The following is a 19,797-nucleotide window of genomic DNA, read 5'->3' as shown; positions in this document are numbered from 1 at the left end:
AGTGGGGGACAATATTGTCACAAGGAAAGACAAAATTACCTACCTGGGTTCCATCCTAGAGGCAAATATTTCCTGTGACAAAATGGCATCCAATGTAATAAAATAAAATCACCCAACAAACTAGATTCTTGTACCGGATCTCCTCTCTGGTAAACAAGAATACCCTGAAGACTCTGGCAGGAGCACTCATTCAAGGGTACTACGACTATGCTTGCACCTCATGGTACCAAAGCACCTCAAAGGCGCTAAAAGCAAGATTACAAACATCACAAAACAAACTGGTCAGACTACTACTTGACCTTACCCCCAGAACCCACCTCACCCCTGCCCACTTTGACAACTAGGATGGCTTAGAGTAGACGACAGAGTACAGCAACTTGCAATGGGCCTGGTCTACAAGATACACTATACGACTAAGGTACCCATGTACATGTCAAAATACTTCCCAAAGGTCAGTGAATACCACAACCACTACACCAGAGGAAGCTCAACAAATCATGTTAAACCCAGATTTGGCTCAAACAAGGGACTAAACACGTTTCGCAATGATGCCACATCAATGTGGAACGCCCTACCCAAAGCTGTAAAGGAATGTGAATCCCTACCCACATTCAAAACCGCTCTTAAAGAGCACCTACGGGAGGCTGCAATTCGAAACTGGCCACCGTAAATGCCCAAACCCCCCACCACCTCCTAATAGACAGTCTCCTCCCCACCGCATGTATATATTCTCTCCCCGCCGTATGTATATTTCTCTCCCACCCATCCACCCCCTCCTAATGTACAGTCTCCTCCCCATCATATGTATATACTCTGTCAGGATCTATGGGTAACAGTACTGTATATTTGAATACCGTTTATGTCACAAATGTATCAGTACTAAATACCTGTATGTCCCCATGCCATAAATGTCATGTATGTTGTGTATGCCCACCTGTTCAAGACTTCTGGAATTCCGTCATCAATACACTATCCCGGGTCATGAGCTGCAGCATTCCTCTCTCCCCGTCCCTCTGCCTACTTGGGGATACTACTGCTATCAATTTATTAGTCCAGAACACCAAACCCCTACCTGTTTCTCTAGCTGTTGCCAAGCAAACTATCCTCTTAAACTGGAAGACAAGAAAAAATTTGAATACTGGGCAATGGTTGGGCCTTCTCTCAAGTTACATATGACAGGAAACAATCTCAACCATGGATCACATCGAAATCTCACAATTTAATAACATCTGGGAATTGCTTGTGGATAATCTAGGCTCCTAATCATAGGAGATTGACCTGTGAGCCATCCACTCCATAACCCACCCTTCTCTCAATCCCCCTCCTCACCCGCTACTTTACTTACTCCCCTCTCTGCCCCCCCTTTCCCTTGTCATGTGTATTCGTTGTTGTCCTTCATTGTCCTTAGTTGTAAATTGTTTGTCAATGTCTAGTCTGAGTTCCCCCCCTCCGAGAGGGCAATGAAATATTTTTTTTAAATATTTTTCTTATTTTACTACACTTTTTATTTAATTTTGTACTGTAAATAGTTAAAACGTATAATAAATAATAAAGTGGTCCCCCGAAGAGGGGGGGGGGGGGGGGGGGGGGTGGATGGAGTACCCTCAAAAGAGGACCAAAAAAATAAAATAAAATAAAATTTAAATAAATGTCGATATGAATTGAAAATGGGGGACCCTGATGTAAACAAGATAAACGTCTTTCTCTGGTCTGCATCCCCTTAACAATTGTGTGTATTGAGCCGTACTGTATTGTACCCATTCTGCAATCTGTTAAATAAAGTTTTCATTCATTCATTCATTCAGCTCAATACACACAATTATTAAGGGGATGCAGTCATGCAGACCAGAGAAAGACTTTCGTCTTGTTTACATCAGGGTCCCCCATTTTCAATTCATCATAAAAAGTTCAGACATTGTCTCTACTGTTCCCTTTCTGTCAAGACTCGCTCTGAGGGGGAGGAGCTCTTGCAGAGCAATCGCTAGGAGATCTGCTCGCCTCAAAACCTATAGTTTCCTGTATACACGAGTAATTACATATAAACGAGTAATCGCGAGCGCCGATGGGTTCATTGGAATTATTCTTTTTGGAGTACCTTCTGGCTAAGGTAAGGTATGCTATGTCTATTTTACCGAACCTGAAACATGTTTCTGTAACGATCACAGTGTCTTATTTTACGGGACCTAAACCAAGCGTTTTGTAACGATTGCATTTTCGGGGTAAGACTACCCACCCCCCCCCCCCACCACCCCTCCCCCATTGATGATTTTGTGAATGCACATATGTACATGGTATATACCTTTGATTTGGGAGTATTTGGGGTTTCAGGGGATCAACCAGAACGATGTGGGCGTATTGCATATAACGCGTCTTATCTCGCAATCTATGGAAAAAGACTGGATTATTTTGGAAATGGGCGCTGTTTAGCGTGTAATAAACTACAGTGTGTAGAAACAAACTCTTTTTTACATGTTGGACTAGAAATAGTGTCTGTCAAATGAGCCGTACTATTGTCTCCATAGCTATAATATAGAATATATACAATAGCTCTGCAAAATCGTGAAATATCATGAAAATGGTCAAGAAAAGCTGGCGCTAGCCAGTGCAGATGGGGAAAGCTTGTGGCGCTGAGTTAACGTGACGTCTCGTTTTGGTCAGGGGAAAAAAGTATTTGACGACCATAGTCATCATTTTCGTTGACTAAATTAACAAATTAACACTGGTATCAGACACCTACCTCCAACAGAAGACACACTTGTTAGCGCAGGCCAGACTTGGAGTGGTCTCCATGCAGCGGTGAGACTCGATCCCGTAGAACGTGTGCTTGTAGCAGCCTCCTCTCCCTCTCAGCATAGACTAACAAACACAAACAATATTAGAATGAAACAACTACTAAGTAACTATTTAGTATTCATTGCATCATGGGGATCTACATGTAAGTAGGCCTTCCATTGGACCTCAATAGGAATTATAATAAATAGGATAATTTTATTTGGTCATAAAATAGATTTGTCATAAAAATATTAAAAACAGTTGTTGAGAAGAGCTAAGGCGGCTGGGTGGCGCAGCGGACTAAGCGCTCGTCACCAACGCGAGAGACACTGGTATCGAATCCGGCTGTCAGTGTTGCCTCCGGCTTGGCCGGCCGTCATACTGGCTCAATTGGCAGAGTCAGCGGGAGGGAAGCCGGCGGGTGGTAATCTGGTCGTTGTAAACAGCGACTCCTACAGGTCGGTCAGGGCGCCTGCACAGCGAGGAAGGGAGATGGTGAGGGTAGTGTGAGCCTCCCACACGTTACACCTCACCAATGAGAGTCCGCGCTGGCAGGTGAAAAGAAGTGGCTGGCTGACTACGCATGTATCGGAGGGGACATGCGATAGTGTCTATCAACCCTCCCTAGACCGACCAGTGGGGGGGCACATGCGAGCAACGACCAGGAAGGGGAGGGGGGAATTGGCACAACTAAATTGGGATGGGAGAAAAACACAGAAAAACAGGAGGAGAAAAAGTTAAAAATACAAATAAAAAGAAGAGCTGGCTACAGTATGTCACCTTGGTCCAGCGACAAAGCTTCACTCCTGAGTGACTTCCGATTAGTTTGTATCCTGTAGAGAGAGAGAGAGAAAGCCAGGTTGAAAGACATACAGCTCTATGTCAACACATATAAGTCCTAACTAGGACAAATACCTTGGCACCTGGCTGGAGAATAATCATATTAAAAAATTCACAGTTGCATTTTTCTATAGGGTTAAATCATGCTTTCCCCCGCAAACAGGTGGTTATGGCCCATTTTTGTCAACTAGATTATGGCGACATAGTTTATAGATTTGCTTGTCCTACTGCCTTAGCCAAACTCTATCCGCTTTACCATGCTGCTCTGAGATGTATCTCCAACTCACCATAATATGAGTTGGAGATACATATATATCTCATATATATTATAGGACGCATCACTGTACACTTTATTCACTAATTGGTTGGACTTCAAGTCAAGTCAAGTCAAGAGTTTTATTTGTCACGGCATACAAGCATACAGTGAAATGCGGGGGGGTCATGCCCGCAGCGATGTGCAACACTTCACTGGCTACATGCAGGTTGCAGCACTGGTATGTTGTTATATACATTTATAAGGCTGTTCTTGGTAAACTCCCATGGTACATCAGTTCCAAGCTTGAATTAATTCAAAACTCCCTCAATCTCAGATACAGCACCTGGATGCGCTTTAAAATACCGCCTGTGCGGACTGAGGCAAGTAAAATAAGCCTATTTTATCTTGGTCCTTGGTCCTGGAATGATCTCCAGACACGTCTCAAATTGGACTCTCCGATCTCCTTGTATTGCTTCAAACTAAAAATATCGGAATTCCTTGCCACCTGCTGCTCCTGCTTTGATGTTGAATAAAAGATTTTGGTTGATTGTTATTGTTTTATTGTGGTTGTATTTTTTTAAGCTGAATTTGACTTTTCATTTAAAATGTTGGTTGTATGGTAGTCTACTGTATGTGTATTGTGCCTTGTTATGTATGTATTGTCATAATTTGTGCTTGCCTTCTTGGCCAGATCACCCTTGAAAAAGAGCCCCGGTCTCCATGGGTTTGTAGTTCTGGTTAAATAAAGGTTTGATGATACTGCAGTGTGTTCAAACCTCTGTTACTCTATTTCATTAGCACTCAAAGTGATTTTTCTTTATTGTGTAAGAAACTTCGGAATGTAAAAGAGAAAAGGTCCATTGCGCGCTATATATATATATATATATATATATATATATATATATATATATATATATATATATATATATATATATATATATTGTTCCTAAAATTGCTGCACTTTGTTAGAATTGCATTGACTGACTGTTGGTCTGTGTAGTAGCTAATAAACACGATGTTGCTGCTTAAACGTATGTATAATGTATATGTAACTCCCTCTACTGCAATGATGACGCAACACGTTCTTGATATTTACTGATTGGATTTATTCAGTCCGAAAAGAACCACTTTAGTCCGAACCGTGAAACTGTGAAAACATACAGAAAATACAATAAATCACAGATCAAACCATAACAACATACATATTATCTCTACTTAGGGCTGGGCGATAAAACGATAACGATAACTATCGTGATAAATTATTTCCTCGAAATAAACATGAAACGTGGTCGCAAAGTTTCGATATATCGATTTTCCAAGCTTGGATATGAGCACGCACTAACAACCAATCGGTGAAGGAGATGGCCGAGAGCGAAGGAGACCCGGAAGGAGACCCAGAGGTAGGACTCACTCAACAACAAGGCTTGCTAGGCTAATTAGCTTGCACGGCGATGTTTTATATATTTACGTGCCGAGTATGTGTGTGGCGTGCTTTCTGAGGCCACGTTTATAGTAGTGTGGGTATACAGTGGACGTCGTTTCAATATATTGTGGCGGAAGAGAGTATTTTAGTGTCATATTTAGCACATTGTCATGGAATACACCGCTTAGAAGCAACAGGCTGGCTAGGATAACTAGCTTGCACGGCGATGTTTTATATATTTACGTGCCGAGTATGTGTGGCGTGAATTCTGAGGCCACGTTTATAGTAGTGTGGGTATACAGTGGACGTCGTTGCAATGTATTGTGGCGGAAGAGAGTATTTTAGTGTCATATTTAGCACATTGTCATGGAATACACCGCTTAGAAGCAACAGGCTGGCTAGGATAACTAGCTTGCACGGCGATGTTTTATATATTTACGTGGCGAGTATGTGTGTGGCGTGAATTCTGAGGCCACGTTTATAGTAGTGTGGGTATACAGTGGACGTCGTTTCAATATATTGTGGCGGAAGAGAGTATTTTAGTGTCATATTTATTACATTGTCATGAGATATTCCGCTTGTCGGCTAACTGCTAACGTGCGCGGACTGATGACGACATCAACTCGACTCGAGACATTCGCAGCAGCATAAGAAGTTAATTAAACTTGACAGACATTATATCGACGATAATTATCGATATCGAATTATATGAAAATAATTTTATAATTTTATCGCGATAACGTTTTTGGTCATATCGCCCAGCCCTATCTCTACTTGTCTCGGAGTGGCGTAGCAAGCCTTTAGCTAGCGCCCGAGATACATGGCCGGCCTATACCTAAGACACCCCTTTAAAGACCCCAAACGTACCTTGTTAGCTGCATGCAATACGAGAGGAAATTAGGGACTGGCTGGTGTCTGTGGCTCCATGTGCGTGTGGTCGCGAGGTGAAGGAAATAACCCTTTGTCTACTCCCCTATATATAGAGAACAGCAAGCAGTTCTAGGTGGGAGGGAGCGGTGTGTCTCTGTCTGCCGTAAAGAATGCTCTAGCTGTCGGTGGCTATGACGTGGACAAGAACCCTGGTCCAGGAACCCTGGTCCAGGTCAAGGATACCGGAGCATCCGGCTCTCTCAAGATCAACCAGGCCGAGATTAAAGCCAACAAGCCCACCAAGAAGCCATCAGCCAAGAAACCTGGCGGGGCCAAAGGGCCCACGAAGGCGGCAACGAAGAAGCCTGCTGCTTTCTGGGAAAGACAAAGACGCATCATCAGAAAAGGCTTGACGGGGCTTGTCTTGACCATCGTCCTATATGAAGTCATAGCGGTTGTAAACAGCAGACCTCTGACCACAGATTGGCTCAATGATTCATCTAGTCCAGAGCCCCGGACACCAAGCCACATCCTGACCATGAAGTCCACAATCCTCGCTCCACCTCCTGGACAGTTCGTCAAGGATGATCTGTACATCGGCAAAGGATGGCGTCGAGTTCAACTCTTATCCACCCACTGCTGGACAAGATGGAAGAAGAAGTACCTCCTGAACCTCCAACAGAGACAGAAGTGGCCCAAAGATCGTAGGAACGCAAAGGTAGATGACATTGTACTCCTACAGAATGATGCCACACCACGTAACCAGTGGAGGATGGCGAAGGTTATCGAGGTGTACCCAGGGAGAAATGGGAGAGTGCGAGGCTTAAGTTGCTTATCAGCGACTCCCACCTTGATAAGAAAGGAAAGCGCATCTCCACACCAGTCCACCTGGAGAGGCCCATCCATAAGACGGTGACGCTGGTGGAAGCAGAATGAAGTCCTCTTATCTTTCTCTATACCTTCTATTTTTCTAGCTTTCTCTCTCCCTCCAGGCGCAGGCTGAGGTGATTCGTCCTGTGGAGGCCAAGGACCATAGTTATTGTAGTTACTGTTTTTCGTTCTAGGCAGTATGTTGGCAGTTATTGTCTCTAAGTTATAGTAATAATCATATACAATGCCGATATGTTTGGTGGGAGTGTAACTGCCTCTGTGTCACAGTTAATTCAAGTTAAGCTTAACTTGAATTAACTGTGACACGGAGGCAGTTACAGTATATTTATTGATTCACTCGTATACCAAAATCCATTTGAATAAAAATAATTAGCTTTTCGCATGTGCATTTAACCTCTTGAGCCCTAGCCCTATTTTCTGAAAATCCGCCAAAAAATACATACCTACTGTAAGTAAATGGAAGATTTCTCCACTTCTACAAGGACCATTTGCATGTTACTATTTATCTAGGGACATCTATGGATCTCAGGGAATGTATTCCCAGTGTCAGAAATATTGTGTCTGTTACTAGGCTTGAGTAAATTACAATGAACCAAAGAAGAATATCAGTTTTCTACTTTTCTTTTTTTTTTCATCTTTGAGGGTGGATAATGCCATGCTAAAATTTACCAGACATGAAGAACTGAGCCACTGAGCTCATTCAGCACCTTCTTGAGATTATGTGTAAAGAAAATCTAAGCAAATGAATAAAGGGAATATGATTAAACAAAAGGTTTTGTAGATACAGTACTGAATTCTGCCATCTGGAAATATGATTATAGAATATAGAATATCAGGCCCATAAATTACCTTATCATAGCCAAGTCGCACATCTACGGATCAGGCCAAACCTTTCCAATGGCAGAGTTCAATCTGGATTTAGTATCACCAGGCGTGCAGCAAAAACCGTGAATGAAATTTACTGTAAGTACAGTTACTTGTTTATAATGTAGATTTATCCGCCATTTTTCATCAGATTGCAATGCAGTTTTTTGCTAGACATTCAAAGAAAGGTAGAGAAACAAACTGCATTCTAATTTATGCCAATAACGTTCAAGTTTGTGGGAGATAATCCCAAAAAATAAGATAAATTAAAAAAGAAATCCACAAGTCAGATGATTGACAGGAGCTGGCTTGAGCTGGGTAGTGTAATTTTTTGAAATTCCAAAGCCCATCGAAAGCCTTGGGTCTCTCTCCTCATATGACTACAAACAAAATGGCGGTGCGCATTTCCCAGCATCAATATTTGCCTGTTTCCGACTAGATTTCCAAAACTCATATTTCACTAATAACACTTAAACATATTGGTAAATAAACGTATTACTGAAAATATACACTTTGACTGCTGTTTTGACAGGGTTAGGGTCTTTACTATTGGGTACATTTGAAAAAAAAAAAAAAAACGCAACATTAATTCATAGTCTGTAGAGATGGATTTATGGTGTGATATCATTTGCAGTCCACCACTGGACCGCTCGGGTTTAAGAGGTTAAAATGCGATTAATTTCTATTAATTAACTATAAAGTCTGGAATTAATTAGATACAAAAAAATGATCGAGTCCCACCACTAGTTAAATTGTATCTCTCTGTAAAGATTCTCCGTAGCATAAAGACAGTGTGCATCAGGCATATAATAAAGACTTTGCTCCCTTTTGCGTAAATCACTATTCCGTGCAGCGCATAATACCTCCGGGAATCCGCGGAGGGATGACGCATTCACTGGTAAGGGTAGGTGCGGAAAAGTGGCCATATCTCAGCGTAGGAAGCTCTGATCAACTCAGGGCTTGGTTTTCCATGTTCTATGTGCACAAACCTGATTATGATAATGTAGCTCAGGAGGTAGAGCAGTCGCCTGGTAATCCAGAGGTTCCCGGTTCGATTCCCGCTCCTCCCAGGCAGCTTGTCGAAGTGTCCTTGAGCAAGACACTTAACCCCTAATTTGTCTCTGTCTGTCTGTCTGTATGTCTGTCTGTCTGTCTGTCTCTCTCTCTCCCCATCGCTGGGCTTTGGAAACATAAACATTAGGGCTGCACGATTAATAAAAAATAAAAACTTTATTATATGCTGCATCACATGCTCAACTGACAGAAAGATATAATCTCTATATCTCTCTCTCTCTATCTCTCTCTACGTAGCCAAACGTTACACTATAAAAATTAACTGATAGTTGAATTTTTTTTTTTTTTATTGAAATATTCTAAAAACATTAAGTCTCTTATAAGCCATTCTCCATTTGTGTGTGTGTGTGTGTGTGTGTGTGTGTGTGTGTGTGTGTGTGTGTGTGTGTGTGTGTGTGTGTGTGTGTGTGTGTGTGTGTGTGTGCGCACACGCTCCATCGCTAGGCTTTGGAAACATGAGCATTAGGGCTGTATGATTAATAAAATAAAAAAACGTTATTATATGCTGCATCACTGCTCAACTGACAGAAAGATATCATCTCACAGTAAAGAGGCTGTCTGGATGGTTACTTTTTGCCAACTTTGATGGCCCATAGTTAGATAGATGGTGCCATCTACAGGCCACTGCTGCCTGTTACATCAGTTTGGCTCCCCTGCTGTCGCAAATGCACCAAAAAAGTGAGACCCATTAACACTTTCAGTGCCTTTGATTAACATTGATTTACCCCGTTGAATGCCACCATCCACTTCAATGTTAGTGTTAAAAACGCCTAATCTATGTTTTAAATTATGGCTATGTGTCTAATCTGCCCGTCGCTTATCAATGACTCGTTTCCCAGTCAACATTGTCAAAACGGATTGTTTTTTTATCGGTTCATTTTCATTTTATAGCATTTTGAAAAGCCCTCGTTTAAGGAAAATATAAAGATTCCATGATAAAAGACATTTACTGGAATATTCTAGAACAGTGGTTCTCAACTGGTCTAGCTTCGGGACCCAACATTTTCCTTAGTCATTAAGTCGCGACCCAAAATTTTTAACCACTATGATTTATGTAAAAAAAAAATATTTGCAGTAATACGCAATCTTTCAAAACATGAAATAAACACAAAAAAGTGCAACAAAAGTGCAACTATTGCTAAAAACCCAATGAAATAAAAGAATAATAAATAATATATGCTTCTTAGCAGATTTCTTAGCTTAACATAACATACCTAAATTTGGGGGAACTAATGGGATAACTGAGTTTGCAACAAAAGTGCAACTAGGGCTAAAACCCAATGAAATAAAATAATAATAAATAATATGCTTCTTAGCAGATTTCTTAGCTTAACATAACAGACCTAAGTTTGGGGGAACTAATGGGATAACTGGGGTTGCAACAAAAGTGCAACTAGGGCTAAAAACCCAATGAAATTAAATAATAATAATAAATAATTATGCTTCTTAGCAGATTTCTTAGCTTAACATAACAGACCTACGTTTGGGGGAACTAATGGGATAACTGGGGTTGCAACAAAAGTGCAACTAAGGGCTAAAAACACAATGAAATAAAATAATAATAATAATAAATAATATATCCTTCTTAGCAGACTTAACATGCAGGGAACTAATGGGATAACTGGGGATGATGTTTGCTCCTGACAAGAGTCTCAAAGTCTGGGGTGATGGTAGACAAAGCAACTCTGAGGTCATGCTCAATGTCCAATCTGTTCCTCCGCTTTGTCTTCAGCTGGACCAGAGCTGAGAAGCCACTTTCACAAAGATAGGTAGTGAAAAAAAAAAAGTAAAAAAGATTTTTATTTTTTTCCCCTTTTTTTTTTTTTTTTTTTTACACACACATCTGCGACCCACTCAAAATGGCCCCGCGACCCACTTTTGGGTCGCGACCCACCAGTTGAGAAACACTGTTCTAGAATACACAAAAACGTAATTTTTCGGCCTATTTATGAATCGTTTTCAAATAAACGCTAGATTATCGATAGTATATGTGTACGTATGCACACTATAGATGCGAGCTGAAAAATCGATTCTCTTATTTCCTCATCAGCGATCACAGCCAAACACACACACACAAAAGCAAAAGCTTATATCTCCGTGAAAACAGGTCTGATTATCCTAAGACTGGTAAAATAGATTCCTTACCTGAGATCAGATGTTATCCAAAAAGATTATTCCAATTCCTGATCGCCATTCCAAATATCGATCACGCTTATTGATTACAGTGTTGATTCCTGTAAATACATAATCCAGGCTGATTTGCGTCCCGCGAGCAGATCCCTCTTGAGCAGACTGCTCGCCAGCTCAAGGAGTGAGTTGGCTCCCCCCCAGAGATCTACAGATCCCAGGTCAGTCTAAGCGACCTGCAGTTACACAGGGATAGACGATAGGGGGCGCTTTTTTCCAATCTGAGCTCCTGTAGGGGCTGGTGTACCAACGGGAGACTCGGTTGATGAAATATGAATTCAGATCGCTAATAAAAAAAATAAAACGATATTTGTCGTCGTGGGCACTCAATGGGTGGGCTGATAAAACAAGATATGTCGTACGTGGCACTGAAAGGGTTAAAGTACCAAGCAAAGAAAATTAAAAACCAAATAGAATGTTATTGGCCAAAAGCAACGCAACGTAAATAAGAGATGAACAAGAGATGGCTATAACAAGGGGTCACATTCCAATAAGATACAACAGAGGGTGTCGGCTGTGGCATCTGAATGAACATGATAAAGGCAAGCAGACAGCGGCTACGTTGGGGACAACTCCTCTCGTCTCTCACACTTCTCTGGCTTTCACGTTGCTCTGAAGTCCGCCTTTTAATCAACTCAATACATACCTTTTAATCAACTCAATACATACATTTTAATCAACTCAATACATACCGGTGTTTAATCAACTCAATACAAACCGGTGTTTGATACCAGCGGCATGGCCTCTGGGGAATCAAGCAGGGGCGGATTTAGGATTGTAGGAGATCCGGGGCTTAGCCCATTTTTTACTTATACCACCACCTTGAAAGTGTTAATATGCGTCTTTGTTTACGGTTTGATTATCACTGATACAAAGTAAAATAGTGCAGTGCAATAAAATAGTTAGTAAAATTGAATAAAATAATGCAATAGTGCATTGCAATAAAATAGTTATCGTATTTTTTCGGGAGGCCGGTAAGGAGTGCATTACAGTAGTCGAGTTGGCTTGAGATAAAGGCATGGATCTGGTTTTCAGCGTCCTTTTGATTTATAAATGGCCGTACTTTAGCTATGTTTCTAAGGTGGAAGAATTAAGTTTTTGTCAACTTGTTGATTGTGATTTAAAGCTTAGGTCTGAGTCTACCATAACACCAAGACTTAACTTACCGGTACTCAAATACAGTTAGCAGCTGGATAGACCACAGATGGAAATTAGCTTCTGTTAAATCTGGTGCGAACATATTTTCATGTAACAATGATGAATTGTCAAAAAAATAAAAATAAAAAAATAAATAATTGTTTTCTTTTTTTAATAGATTCTGGGCTTTTCAGAAAACATTCTGGGCTTGAGCCCAAGTAGCCACCCCCTAGCCCCGCCCCTGGAATCAAGCAGGAGCTCTTCCAAGCACACTTCAAAAGACGCCAACGTTTTAAGAAAAGTTTACATTTTGGTCTCCTGGAAGATACTGTGGCACAGCGTGACACAGATGGCAGGAGAGGGGGGGCAAACGAAGGCCATGAAAGTTTAAAGGGTTGCTGTCAGATGGCAGCTTTCATTTCAAAGCCTCACAAGGTTCAGTTGCTGTGAGGCCATCTGTTTTGTTCTTTGTTTTTTTCAATACCCGAGTGACACAAAGCAGCCACTTTGTGAGAGGGTATTTATGGCTGGTACTGGATTAAGCCAAACACAGATCAAATTTATCCAGGCTCTAAATACTTCTAACTCAGTAGATATTACCAGCAAGTGCCCAACGGTGTAGTAAGCTCTAGTTTCTATATACTTAAAACATGTGGGGTTCTGGTATTGATCCGGTGTGCCTCTTTTACACTGCAGGGAAATCAATATCAGCACACATGAACACAGATGAACACACATACACACTTAATTTCATCCTTTCGTTACACCTAAATGTGTACTGCTATTTTCCTCTCCTTCACAAGGCACTAAAACAGGCAACTGTCAAATATTTTCTTAACCACAATCCCGCCAGATATTTCGTCTTGTAACTCGAGACCCGAAGCATGCAATAGGTTGAGTGTGGTGACAATCGAAAGGGGGCAATTTCTACTTTCAAATGGTGTATTGGAGGGCTGACCTTCAAAGCTTTTTTGGCATTCGATGCTTCGGGGCCGAGCTTCGATTTTAATTCGAAGCTTCGAGATTTTTTTTTTTTTTTTTTTTTATCTTATGTTGTGTGACTTGTACAGCACTTTGGTAAACGTTGTTGTTTTTAAATGTGCTCTATAAATAAAGTGGATTGGATTAATGAATTAAGTAGCCCCTTTCGTGACCAACAAGCTTTCACTCGGCTGCGCTGCCTGGGTGCAGTGCAGCTTTATATTGAAGAATTCACATCAATGGATTTGGTAGGTAGTCTGTGTGACTGTGCCTGGTGGTTATAGGTATAAATGATCATATATAACGAGATATAGTGGTCTTGTGTGATCATGCCTGGTGGTTATAGGTATAAATTATCATATATAGTGGTCTGTGTGATCATGCTTGGTGGTTATATGTATAGGTCACTATGAGTTGCTTTGTGAGAACATGAAGGCGCAAGATTTTGGAGGCAAAAAAAATTTAAATTAATTGTTTTTTTTATTTTTATTTTTAAACTTCGATTATTTTTTTCCGAAGCTTGTGCCATCGAACGAAGCTTCGAAGTATTTAAGACAGCACTAATTGGATGATCTGCGAAAAATGCAGCACCAAGCCGGCAGACGAGCGCAAAGTGTGCGACGTGCGCGCAAGTGCGTGATGGCCCGCCGCGGGGCCGCCCGATGCTTAACTCATTGACTGCCACGCTGTTTTTCCATCTTTACTCCCTGGCGCCAGCGTTATTGACAATTTTCACGATGTTTGCGGACCCATCGTATATTCTATATTATAGCTATGGAGACAATAGTATGGCTCATTTGACAGGCACTATTTATACTCCAACAGGGACAAAACTGTTTATTTCTACATACCTTCGTTTGTGCGCTATACCACGCAGAACATTTTAGGAGGCAATCTGAGCCGGGCGGGCGGGGTTTAAATATTCAGGCGAGCCACTTCTATAGAACGATGGCATCAGTAACTCCGCCCGCCCGCCGTTATTGTGAAACGGTCGGTAGTGTGGTGCGGACCTCCACAAGCATTATTTGGAATTGCGATAAGATATTTGGATTATCTCTTTTGCATTACATCAGATACAAGGTAAGAACATCATATATGAATTTGATCATTGATCTGACATTTATTTCTACCGCGATCAAAGCGATCTGTGTGTAGGTGTATGTGCTTATTACCGTTGGCTGCGGTGGGGGGATTTCAGGATGATTAGATCATTTTAGCATTTCCAGACTTCAACTATTATTTTAAAGCATTCTCTTTAAGACCACTGATCACCTGGTTTGATTCTCAAGCATCTGTATCCTGGAGGCCATTAGAGGAGAACATAGTGGCACCACATAGACTGCAGGATATAGTGTACACCAACTTATCAATTAAGCAATGCAACTCGAGATTTGGCCCTCTTATTACACATGTGATCCGGATATGGCGTGAAACACAGAAAAAGTGTACAAACCTGTGTCATTCTCCCCTATTTAATAACAATTTAATAACTATTTAATAACAATTTAATATCCTGTTAAGATATTCTGTACAAACATGTGTCATTCTGACACAAACCTGTGTCATTCTCCCCTATTTAATAACAATTTAATAACAATTTGATATCCTGTTAAGATATTCTGGGAAAAAGTAACCACTCAATTATCAGAATTTTTATCTCTGACCATACCTATACTGCCTTCTGTATTGTTGTTGAATGATGTTGTGATCAACCTCTGTACATGTAAAAAGACTAATTTTGTCCGGTCTTACGGCTGCCAAAAAGTTGATAGCGTCACACTGGATTCAACCGGATAAAATGTGCCGAAAGGTGTGGGTTCTTACCTATCTCGATGTGATTTATCTAGAGATATCTACTGCACGAATTTTAGGTGATAATGAAGCCAGCATAGCAATCTGGTTAGCTGTGGTGGAGAAGATAAAGGGAAGCATATGAACTTGTAATTTCGGATGTTAAATGGAATAGTGGATGTATAGTCCAAGAGGGGGTCCTGAGGGGGGGATGGAGGGAGAGAAGGGGAAGGAAAGAGCGAGGAAGAGCGAGCAAGAGCACATGTATTGTATTGTATTTATTATTTTTATGTCTTTTAATCTACATTTATTTTGATTTAATTACTGGACTGTCATTATTGTTATTATTATTTCTGTCATTGTCCTGTGATTTATCATTGATTTTTACTGTTACTGTATTGTTTGTTTAGTTTTATGTTAAAAAAGGGAAAATATAAAACATGTTAAAAAAAAAAGGATGATTAGATAATCAGCCGAAAAATTACAATGTGATGACTGGATTACAGTAAAATGCATTTTTCTCGCCTTTTCCTGGAATTACCCAAACCATATTCTATTCAAAGCGGTATAAAACGGAAATGTACGAATGAAAAAACAATCTGTCTCAGCAATGTTGACTAGAAGCAGCTCACTGAGACCCGACGGCGTTATTAGACCCATAGATATAATATAAGATATATTTTAAGCACTCGCAAATGCCACAGTCTAAAACTATATCCATTGATTGATTGATTGAAAAGTTTATTAACAGATTGCAGAATGGGTACAGTACAGTACAGCTCAATACATACAATTGTTAAGGGGATGCAGACCAGAGAAAGACTTTCGTCTTGTTTACATCAGGGTCCCCCATTTTCAATTCATCATAACATATATGACATACATGACATACAGATAGACAGTACTGCTACATCTATACATTTATGACATATCAGATTTGCAAATACAGTACTGTTTGTGATACAAAAGTGTCCAGAAAAAGAGTGTATATACATTTGACGTAGAAACTGTACACAAAAGTGTCCAGAAAAAGAGTGTATATACATTTGACGTAGAAACTGTACATTGGAGGAGGTTGGGTGGGTGGGGTATTGAATAAAGACCTGGCAATGAATGGGGTATTAGCGCCCCCTGCTGTGGCGGTCAATGTGTTAAGGTAGGCGATACTGCCACCTGTCGGGATTCAATCATAATTGCAGGTCCCAGCCACACTCACGCGCGAGTGTTTAGAATAAGAAAATAGAAAAAAAGGAAAAAGGTACTAAAAACGAGATATCTTGTTTCTGGCGCTCAAGCGTTGGCTCTCAGAAACGAGATATCTCGTGATTGGTTCTCAATGAGTTAAGAGGTTAATAAAAGATAAACAATCCTTATACTAACTTTAATAAGCTTCATCCAATAATGATCCACAGCAAATCTGGTAGCAATCGGACGGTTTAGAGGAGATGTAAAAGATGTGTTTTACATCAAATTCAAAATGGCGAAAAATCCAATATGACAGACTTTATGGGTCCTTGAGGCAAATTTGTAGAGGGCATAGACATGGATGCCTGTACCAAGTTCCGTGTAAATAGGACTTATGGTGTAGGAATTCTGACCTTTCAAAGTTCAAACGTTTGACCTGTAATTATAGCGCCCCCTTTAGGCCAAGTGGGGTCATATTTGTTGGAGAGCATTTACACACAACTTCCAATCAATGGGTCAAAGTTCATGTTGCTACGATTTAACATCTCACAGGAATTTGTAAACGCATTTCTGAAGGAAATTAATAAAAAATATATTATAATAATTCACACTAAAATAATAGGGTTTCTGCACTTCATACTTGAAACCCTAACCAGACCAGTAAGTCTGATAGACTGGAGGGACATCTAAGACCAAACCAGCAACACTGGGATACTGGAAGACATATGCACCCAAGCCGATATGTCACTCATAACCCAAACCAACAAGACTGAAATAAGTCTAAACCCAAGCCAAAAAGAACCGTGGAACACAAAACAAACAGAACTGGAAGACATCTAAGCCGAAGTCTGTGGGATTTATGAGTCCAAACGAATATGGCTGGAAGACATCCTGAGCCACAATAATACTGGAAGTAGTAAAGTGAAGTGCCCGGGCCTGCTGGGAGTTTATTGGAGCGCTAATGATCCCCATCGTAGGGCCTTTTCTCCTCCCGTGTTCATTAGGTAAAAGTTGACATCAAACACCTCAGCAGTCTATAGCGTCTGCAGGCTGAGAAATGGTGCTGAAGTGAGGGGGAGGTGGTTGAGGAGGGCAGGTTTTCTGCTCCTCTGCTCCTTCTGTTTGGGAGGGAAAGCATCTGTCGAGGAGGAGGAGGCTGAGGAAACTCTCTTCACGGAGGCTTAATGTATTACAACGTGTTTGACACGGATTACACCGGGTTCAGGTGATCTGCGGTGCCGCTGTGAGATCCTCTGGGGACCTCATGTTATGTCCTGGTGTCAGTGGCACACAAAAAAACATATAATCCCTTTACTTAACCTCTTAAGCCCGGAGCCCTATTTTCAGAAAATCGGCCTAAAATACATACCTAAGTAAATGGAATATTGCTCCACTTCTACAAGGACAATTTGCATGTTCTTGCTATCTAGGGACATCTATGGACCTCAGTGAATGTACTCCCAGTGTCAGAAATATTGTGTCTATTACTAGGCTTGGTTAAATTGCAATGAAACAAAGGAGAATATGAATAATGATTTTTCATTGCATCGTTGACAGTGAATTACACCATGCTAAAAATGACCAGACATGAACAACTGTCACTGAGCTCGTTCAGTACCTTCTTGAGATCACGTGTACAATAAATCTAAGGAAATTAATAAAGGGAAGATGATTAAACAGAAGGTTTTGTAGATACAGTACTGAATTCTCCCATCCGGACAAATGCAATTTTAAATAGTATTATAGAATATAGAATAGCAGGCTTATAAATGACCTTCATATAGCCAATTCGCACATTTATGGATTGTGCCAAATCTTATCTTTCAAATGTCCAAGTTCAATTTGGATTTAGTATCACCAGACGTGCATAAGGAAGAGAGAATGAAATATACTGTATGTACAGTAGGGTTTTTTTTTAATGTTGCAAGAGGTCCGCCATTTTGAAACTGATTTCAAATCGGATTGTTGCTAAATGCTAAAAATAGGGGAGACAAACTAACTGCGCTCCAATATATGCCATTATTACATGGCGTTTTCACATTCGCCGAAATGCTTGCTTGTGATTGGTCAATAGCCCCCCGACAGCGGTCATTATTTTTCAATAATGACCGCTGTGGGACAATAATGACCGATGTGCGCAGCTGTTCGCAATCAAGCCCACATCAGTGCAGCAAATCAGACACACCTGCCGCGGCTGCACTGACAGCGGAGTGTGTGTAGATTACAGCGGAGCCAGAACAGAGGCTGCCCGCGATAATAATAATCACTTTATTTGGGCTGACAGAGCCACAGAACAACTGCGATTTGTCAAATGAATTAGGTATATTGTTAGTAAGTTAGCCATGTAATAAGCGGGATAATGTATAGCTTTACTCGGTCATTGTCGCAAAGCGGCACTCGGTATTTTAAACTACGTGTCGGTCAATTATTTTGCGACAATGACCTCGTAGCTATACATTACCCCTTACATAACGTTCAGTTTTGTGGTATATTATCCAGAGTAATAAGAAAATAAAAAAATATCCATAACAAGTAATTTGCTTGCCGGGACCTAGAGGCCTTTGGGAAGTGTATTAAAAAAAAATCCAACGCTCATTGAAATCTCTGGATGTCCTCTTCAAAATGGCCTCAAAATGACTACAATTCAGCGACTTCCGGTAATTCGAAATGGCGGATGTTCACGATCACACCACCACATTTAAAAAACTAAAACCTCACTACTTTAGCCTATTGGTAAACAAACGTATTGATGAAAATATACATTATAACTGCTGTTGTGACATGGTTATGATGTTTATTAGGGGTGTAACGATGCATCGAAATGCATCGATTCTAATGTGATGATTCAACTGCATCGATTTGAAAATGTTAGAATCGATTATAATCTAAATTAATCTAAATTAGAAAAAAGAAAAAAAATGGTATGTTTTTTTTTTGTGTGTATTGTTTTTATTGACCTATAGTCCATTCATGCTGAGTGAATCAGTTCCCCCAGCCACATTTGTGTATTAACACATTGTGCCCCAAGAACAGCGTAAATCATTATTGCCCGCAATGCGTTGAACGCCAATAACGCCGTATCACGTGTTTGGGATCAATATTTCATTTTTTCATAATTCATCCAGCCTCCCTCCGGATCGCAGCCGGACCCTGTTCTGATATTGCAACGCCTAAATACCGCCGCCTGGTGGATGGTCGGGCGAGTTACACTCACGCCAAACTGGAAGTGGCGATCGGTGCATCGAGGAAATTCCTCCGCCAGAGATATATTGTGGCGTGGATCAATATACACACTCGAGTGCATTTGGATAGCTTTCGAAACGCAATAATCGTTATGATTTCGGCGATTATTGCGTCATACAAACCGGAAATGGATCTAGCAGATCGACATCAAATAATTGGGATATTTTTCCTCCAGTCTCATCTGAGAACGGTAAGAGGAGACTAACGTTACTTTCAGCTTGATTGTCCATTTCTTTGTTTACAATCAGTCTGATCAATATATCAACCCATACTAAATAAAGCC

The 19,797-nt window shown here is 40.7% G+C and overlaps 1 protein-coding gene across 1 annotated transcript in view; it reads right to left on the bottom strand.

Moving 5' to 3' along the window:
• The window catches only part of tyw1 (tRNA-yW synthesizing protein 1 homolog), a 444,264-nt gene that overhangs the window by 301,601 nt on the left and 122,866 nt on the right, over positions 1–19,797 (bottom strand). The window contains exons 9-10 of the mRNA XM_084324651.1: positions 3,553–3,605; positions 2,738–2,856 (exon numbers count right to left, since the gene is read on the bottom strand). Coding sequence (XP_084180777.1) covers positions 2,738–2,856; positions 3,553–3,605 — 172 coding nt within the window. The remainder of the gene's footprint in view (positions 1–2,737; positions 2,857–3,552; positions 3,606–19,797) is intronic.

This window comes from Notolepis coatsorum (assembly GCF_963971535.1).
Source record: "Notolepis coatsorum genome assembly, chromosome: 1".
Classification (NCBI taxonomy): domain Eukaryota; kingdom Metazoa; phylum Chordata; class Actinopteri; order Aulopiformes; family Paralepididae; genus Notolepis; species Notolepis coatsorum.
The sequence above is the reverse complement of the archived record's forward strand: the minus strand, read 5'-3'. Positions and strand labels throughout refer to the sequence as shown.